This window comes from Epinephelus lanceolatus, chromosome 1 (genome assembly GCF_041903045.1).
Source record: "Epinephelus lanceolatus isolate andai-2023 chromosome 1, ASM4190304v1, whole genome shotgun sequence".
Taxonomy (NCBI): Eukaryota; Metazoa; Chordata; class Actinopteri; order Perciformes; family Serranidae; genus Epinephelus; species Epinephelus lanceolatus.
In genome coordinates, this window is record NC_135734.1 from 45,747,771 (window position 1) to 45,755,685 (window position 7,915).

Here is a 7,915-nt window from a genome sequence, read left to right on the forward strand (position 1 = left end):
TAGCTAGCTAGCTACTGAAGATATAGCCTACTGAATGTATACACATGCTGCTTTTGCTTTGTAATGATTATAACAGTGAAACAACGACCGACCCTGCTGTACAGGAACCAGTGAAGGGAAGCAGGGAAACTTTACTGATATTCAACCAGCTGTGTGTCATTGCAGTGTGCGCAGATGAACATTTTTTGACTTTTGACTCCCCTGGAGATCCCTGCCTGTCCAGTGGCAAAGCTCCAGCAGTTGGCAGCACAGGAACGAAGCCAAACACCGTTCATCTGCACACACTGTGATGCCACACAGCTGGTTCAATATCAGCAAAGTTTCCCTTTATATTCATTGTCTTGTGTGGCGATCAGCAGTGATGTGGTGGTTCACTTTTACACTGTGATCTGTAGCCTATAGTTTGGCTTTAGCTTCTAACTATCTTTGTCTTTTTAACCTGTTGTTGCTGCTGAGTCAGTTTGACATCCTGGATATATCCTTCAAACACAGACTGTAGACCCCTCTGTCTGCTTCTCTCTGGAATCACTCTTTCATTTTTACAAAAATATGATAATATATCTTCAGGGAGTGCAGTTAGTTACTCCGACAGCCTCCCGTCAGCTCATTGGTCACCTGATTGCAGACTTCCAAAATATGTGGGTTATGCATGAATTACTGGCTCATCATTATGGGGGATATGCACAAATTTTGGTGCATTACTTTTCACAGGAAAATGTAAGAACAGTGCATGAAAACAGCCTGTGTTTCTACCGTACAAATCTAACGTGGGCTCAACAGAAGCCATTTCGCATTTTTGTGTCAGCCACCACAGTTCTCCTAATTGACCTTCAAAGGAATAGTTTTAGAAATGGGATTTTGTGCTTTTTTGCCTGCAGTTTGATGAGAAGTTTGACATCACTCTCAAGGTGATCTGTTTTTTGTATTCAGCTTGATCCAATAAGTGGGATGACTGCCACATCCTTCAAGTGCACACTCTTTTATACTCTCTCCCACAATGCAATGTATCACACTTCACAGAAGCAAAAATTGCTGTTGTGCGGGTGCAAAAAGGCAGGATATTTGTTGAAAAATACAAACTACAACTTGAAACATGAACTAACCTGCCTGACTGTCAACTGACCCCCAACCACTCTCCCACTGTCTTCTGTAAACATCCCTCGTCTCTTTATACTCTTCTCTGTTCTTCTTTCTCAAACACACTTTTTCTGTCGACTGAATTCGCCCATGTCTCTGTGCAGCACAGCTCTGCATCCATCTCATATTGTAACGACTTTGTCTTCAGCTGCAGGTGTGTGTCTTAATTAGTATCAATTGAAACCATAGGTGCATGTTGCCCTCTGATGGCCTTTTGGGTGTACTGCACAAAGATTTTCAACTAGAACCAACAACATTATTCTACTTTTTATCAAGATAGATCATGCAGCTTCTGCTATTGTAAATGGTGATAACTTCCAAAGTGGATGTTTTCATCTTCAGTTAAAGTCATGCGGATTTGAGGAGTAAGGGAAGATTTAAAGCTGGAGTTAGTAACTAGAGTTAGTAGATAAAACTGTCACTGGGAGTGGAGAGGAGTCTTTAACGCAGAGCCTCATGTTGACCTCCAACAACAACATTTAAACAGCAGAGATTTGATCAAGGGACACACTTTGATCAAGTTCAGACTCGACCGTCACGACATCCGTAAAGAAAGATCTCAGTTTCACATTGTGAGCGACCTGAAGCAGACGGGTTAGTCCTCTGTCACCCAAAGACTCCTCTCCTCTTTAGATGAGCAGGAAAATAGGAATCATCATGAGATATCAAAGTCTGGGATCAAACCCGTGGACCACACAGAAGGAGACTGATCTGAGATCTGTGTGTGATACCTTCCATCTCACAATGAATGTATTCAACTGACAAAATAAATGTCAAGTACAAATTCAAAAACACAACACTTAGAAAATCTGTCTATTCAGTTCAGTTTAAAGATTTCTTGTCACAGGTCTAAGTTAAGTAGAAGGAAGTATAAGATGCAACAAACCCAGAATGTGACGTCTTCATATGAGGACGCAGGTTCTCAGGAGGATATTCAGTGTCATACCTGCATTCGGCCATGTCGTCGAGTTAGTTTGCTGTCTCTGTGAAGTACCTGTCTGTTAGGGCGCATTCACACCAAGATGGTCCGGGGGACTCAGTTCGATTGGGCGGGGAATGCTGAAAAATTTCACACCTTCATGTGGTTCAGTTCACTTTCACACTGCACTTTTTAAAGCGGACCAAACTGCCTGGACAACGTCACACAGTTACAACAGCTGCTCGTTTGGGGTCGGTATTGCCCGAAATGATCACTGACATGCATGGGGAAGAAGAAAACCTGGCTCATCGATTGACCAGGACCGAAAACGGAAATCCATCCCCTTCAGCCAGCTTGGTCACCACAAAAACACCAAACACCAAAATGCACTGCGCTCTACGTCACTTCCTCTCTTTGGTTCGCTAGATAGTCTGTTTGCATCTCCCACTGTAAGCGAACCGCAGCAGGGTTCACTTGCAAGTGAACCGAGACCCCCAGTTTTCAAGCAGACCAGGGTTCGCTTGTTTGGTCCGCACCAGAGTTCGAATGAGCGTTCACACCACTCCAAACGAACCAAACTATCCTTGGAAGTGGACCAGGGTTCGTTTAAAGCGGACCAAATAGCGCCAGTGTGAATGCGTCCTTAGTTATTCACCCTACAGCAGGAAATGGCACTTTTAAATAAAAATGCACTGCACGGGGGGCTGGTGGCTTAGTGGTAGAGCAGATACCCCATGTACAAGGCTGTTGCCGCAGCGGCCTGGGTTCGACTCCAGCCTGTGGCCCTTTGCTGCATGTCACTCCCTCTCTCTCTCTCTCTCTCTCTCTCTCCTCCTTCACGCTTGTCTGTCCTATACATTAAAGGCTAAAAAGCCCCCACAAAAAGTAAATATCTTTAAAAATGCACTGCACTCCAAAATAGTCAGTTTTTTACGAACTTGACATGTTCTCAAGTCCTGCGACCCACCAGTTGGGAACCACTGTGCTGGGCTATTTTAGTTTTGGATCAATAACAATTGTGAATCCTGCACACACTTCTTCACCTTTGCATTGATTTATTTAAAAAAGGTCGACATTTTTGTCTCAAAGACCTTTCTCTGTTTAAGTTTTGGCCCCAAAGTCTCCAAAACACAAAAACACTGGGAAATTCTTGGAACAACAACTAACAGGAAACAACAGCAGTCCTCGTGATCACGCTCCTGATTAGGCCCACAGCTAATGCAGTGAAGCAGAGTGAGTTTTGCAGTTTAATTGCACTTCCAATTATTTTCTTCATTTTCTGACAAATAACTGACATGATAATAATAATAATAATAATAATAATAATAATAATAATAATGGAGCTGAGAAACTGGTAACAAGAACCACATGTCCATATTTAATCCTGCAGAAACACACACACAGCACATCAACACAGGCAAGAAGTCCTTGAGTAAATTTTAGATTATTGTTAAACATAAATTATTTTTGCTAAAAGCTGCTTCTTCCAACTGCAGTTGATTCTGACATATTTCTGATCTTACTCTTTTGTTTTTCCTCTCAAGACAACTGTAAATATGACAACTTCCTGATCGTGGCTAAAGAGCTATAAAATGTTCTACCCGGCAACAGTGGTGTAATCATATCTGATTGGCTGCTTAAAGCTTGTTTGGAGCTCGTACCTCAGACATTTTTTTGCCAGAACACAGCAACAGACTTGAAGTTAAGATGACTCTGTCTGTGATCCTGCTGATCGTATTCACCGGAGTTACATCTGCAACAAGTAAGATATGATCTACAGCCTTCGTCAGAGTTCACATGGCTCTTTGTCCAGAACTCAGCAAGTGTAAAGTGAAAGTAAAAGTTTATAATGATGTACTTTTTTCTTTTTGTAGAAGGGGTATAGTCTTAATTTTCTGGGAGGCAGGGGAAGATTTTCTAAAAATGTCTTACTTCAGATTTATATTTCATGTCAGTCATCCTTTTAGATTTATTATAAAAGTTAAACAGTTGTGTGTGTCACAGGTCTAATGACTGCCTAACATCCAAAGTCTTTTTATATTGATCTCAGCCTGTGAACCTTCAACAAATAACATTCAACAAATATGAAGACATGTTGCTTCCAAACACTCAGCAGCATTTATTTGTGTGTCTCAACCACACTATCAACATAACATAACATCAGTTGTCTTTCTGTATATCTCCTAACATCTCGTCATTGTCACTATCATGAGAGCTGTACCACTGTCATCATACATCATCATACATCAACAAGAAAGCGGAAGCATACTTCCTCAAATGCTGAACTATTCCTTTGTCTACAAGTTGAGTATTGTGTATCATAGTGCTGCTGTCTGCTAGAATAAAATGTTTCACCCACCATCCCATTTGGTTGATTTTGATTATTGTCAGAACAGTCTGATAATCAACTTGCAAAGTGTTTAAAGTGCCTCCACCTTGTAATGCTGTTTCATCTCCTTCTTTTCAGCGCCTCTCCATGACTTCCACTACATCTATGCATGCTTTGAATCAGGGGAAGTGCGGGTGGATGCCCTTGTTGACGGGGACGTGGCCGCGTATGCTGATTTCAGCAAGGATGAAATGGTGATTGCGGTACCTCACGTGCCACAGTCTGCAGAAGAGATAACGAAAACGGCTTACGAATTTGCTAAAGCTAGCATTGTTCACTGTCACAGCATTTTAGGTAGAGCACTAAAAGCAGATCCGGGTGCTATTCTACGGCAAGGTGATGAGCTTATTCAACTTTATTAAAATAAAATTAGAATTTTTAATCATTATATATAAAATAATGATAATGATAATAAATATAAAATCACACCCTCAATGTCAGTTCTTTCCATTCTTTTCTTATTGACCAGATGCTCCAGATATCTCCATCTACACCCGGTATGAGGAAGAGGACGGTGTGCTGAACACTCTCTTCTGTTTCGCCAATCACTTCTACCCCCCCACCATCAACTTCACATGGACAAAGAACGGGGTGGAGATCACCGAGGGAGTGCTGGACCTGCGTTACCTCCACAACAGTGACGGCACATTCCACAGAATTTCAACATTGATTTTTACCCCTCAGGAGGGAGACGTTTACTCCTGTTTGGTGGAGCATCAAACCTTACATCAGCCTCTCAGCAAGAGCTGGGGTAAGACAAAGAGCTGTGGTGTCTGTCGTTCAAATCACTGTTGTAATTATTCTTATTATTCATTTTAGAGTCATTTTTCTTAGGACTGTCTAAGACACTAGTTCCCAACTGGTCAAGCCACGAGGTCCAGTTTTCTCCTTAAGCTGGGTTTATACTCATGCGTCAGCTCTATGCAGAGCCTACGCTATAGCCTATGCCGTTGTGCCGCTGTGTCACTCTGCAGTTATACCTCCAAAATACTAGTTGGCAGTGGGGTTTGTGTGAAGTGCTGTAAAGTTTAGTTGACTCAAAACACACATGACACATGACTTGATAGCAACAATTTCAAACACAAGTACACAAATCAGCTTCACTATAACTCGCAGCATTCACAGACAAACACTTGTCTTTATCTGGACACATTTTCCTCACAAATACAACATGCTAATGTTTTTAGCATAAACCTATGGCATTTTACATTGTCACAGCAACATTTAACTAAGGTAACATTACAAAATTTGTCTCCATTACAACTCATGAGGTTCACCGGCAAAACATCTGTCTTATACTAAACATGTTTTCCAAGCAAATGTAACATGCTAACGTTATTAGCACAAGCTTATGGCATTTTACATTGTATAAATTAGCCTAACAACGTGCAGAGATTTCCTCTGCTCATATGAAGCCAGGATAAATTCTGAAGTATAAATCCACAAAGGATAAATTACACACAAGACTATTACAAGACAAGTAAAGTACTATTTTTGTGGAGGCTTTATTGTCTTCACAATTTATTGTTTCTTATCTGTGAAATTAAAGAAAATAAAAGCTTCCTTTCCACTGAGGGAAATGGTTTCAGCTTACAAAAATAGACAGGAGGTCTGCGCCGCTGCAACATGTAGTTACATTTCTGGGGAGGTGCATGTCAGGCCATGGTGAAGGGTACAGCGTATGGCTCTACGCAGAAGTATAAATTCTGCCTTAGTTGTTAGTTCAAGGTCCACACTGTTTAACACATTCAGTGTCATACTTGCGTTTGGCCATGTCATCAAGCTAGTTTGCTGTCTCTGTCAAGTAGCTGTCTGTTAGTCAGTCACTCTACAGCAGGAAACAGCGCTTAAAAAATGCAGCTCTGTCTCGGAAATGTTTTTTACAAACTAGACACGTTTGCAAGTCACTTGCAGTCCATTCAGAATGGACCCACCAGTTGGGAACCATTGGTCTAAGAGATCTCATGGTTACTCATCTCAGACAAAGTTCTTTTCTGTTCTGGGGTCTCATTTATAAAACAGTGCATAAGATCCATGCTAAAAATGTATGCACAAACAAAAGCCAAAAATGGCGTGGCCAAAAAATATTCAACCATTTCTACAATCAGGCCTCCAACTCACCATCTACGTTGCCAATTTCTCGTCTCCAAAATGTTCATAAGCATGAGTCAAAGTTTCTCCCATCAAGTCTGTTTTTATAGATCACAACTTTTGTGTGGGAAGTGGCGTACGCCTCTTTCAGGTCTTGTTTTGTGCATACGCAATGTTTATAAATGAAACTTCAGCAAAATAAAAACCATTCCTTCACTCCCCTCATACATTTAACAGAAGGATGTGATTGTTTCTGTGTCATCCACAGAGCTGGAGAAGAGTCAGAGCAGTTTGAGCCCTGCAGCTTTATTCTTCATAGCGAGCCTCGTTTTGTGTCTGATTGGAATCGCGACTGGAATCTTCTTTTTTAACAAGGACCGAAAGTAGTGCCTTTACATACTACTGAGAGAGGCTCAGCCAGCATGAAGCTAAGCACTCACATGTTTGTTGGCATATTCAAACACAGATGCCGATGTTTAAGAGTTTTTCACTGTTTATTTAACCCCAAACATTCAGAGTTTCTACACCTGAATAATGTTATTTATATTGTTTGTTGTTTAATAAAGAGTTAAATCATTGTTGGATGATGTGCTTGAGTTGTTACATGACATACGTATGTACAACTATATATATATTTAACCACATATGAGTGACAGGGAACAATAGGTATCAATAAATGGATGTGCTTCAAAAACTGTTCATATAACATGTGGCGTACCACAAGGATCTATTTTGGGACCTTTATTATTTCTTATTTACATTAATGATTTATTCAGTGGTCTGTAAATTTTCTTGTCCTATCTTGTTTGCTAATGATACCAACACAATGTTATCACATACTTACACACTGTAATAAATAACACAAATGAGGGAATGGTGAGTTTCAAAACAGTTTCAACTCAGTAAGCTCTCATTAAATGTTAAAAAAAAATCAGGAGGTATGATAGGAGGTATAAAACCTCGAACAAAGTCATCAGTGCAGTAATTAAGAGGGCCAGATTAATATACGAGTGGGCCCCAGGGCATAAAAAAGCTTTTGACCCCTGTTGACACAAGATAAATGATTAAAATTTAAATTTCTTTCAGTTTTGTTGTTAAACTTTTTTAAAACTTTATTGAACAGGTATCATCAAGGAACAAAGCCAGCTGTTCTGTGACAGAAAAAAAAAAAATCTCTGCGCATGGCTCTGTTCATAAATGTTAAGTCCAAACTTCAAGTAACAGATATAGCGTGATATGACGTTGACAGTTATTGCACCATGTATATAAAAAAATGCAACTGTAAGGAGATTCTCCCCTTTATTTTAGTAACTTTCAAAGGAAAGACTTTCAAGTCTCAGAGTAATAAAATATTCATTCAACCAAAAATAAGCCCTCCA

The 7,915-nt window shown here is 40.3% G+C and overlaps 1 protein-coding gene across 1 annotated transcript; it reads left to right on the plus strand.

The window, feature by feature from the left end:
* Positions 1-3,688: 3,688 nt before the first annotated feature.
* On the plus strand, positions 3,689-7,113 carry LOC117257352 (H-2 class II histocompatibility antigen, A-Q alpha chain-like). The gene is made up of 4 exons (XM_033627505.2): positions 3,689-3,818; positions 4,524-4,781; positions 4,915-5,196; positions 6,805-7,113. Exons 1-4 carry the CDS (start codon positions 3,764-3,766, stop codon positions 6,921-6,923), a joined length of 714 nt encoding a protein of 237 aa, XP_033483396.2. The 5' UTR covers positions 3,689-3,763; the 3' UTR covers positions 6,924-7,113.
* Positions 7,114-7,915: the final 802 nt, after the last annotated feature.

Excerpts from the sequence above, each read along its gene's own strand:
- LOC117257352 (XM_033627505.2), top strand. The coding sequence starts at position 3,764 with ATGACTCTGTCTGTGATCCTGCTGATCGTATTCACCGGAGTTACATCT. Across the intron at positions 3,819-4,523 it reads CGGAGTTACATCTGCAACAA|CGCCTCTCCATGACTTCCAC; the intron begins GTAAGATATGAT and ends CCTTCTTTTCAG. Across the intron at positions 5,197-6,804 it reads GCCTCTCAGCAAGAGCTGGG|AGCTGGAGAAGAGTCAGAGC; the intron begins GTAAGACAAAGA and ends TGTCATCCACAG.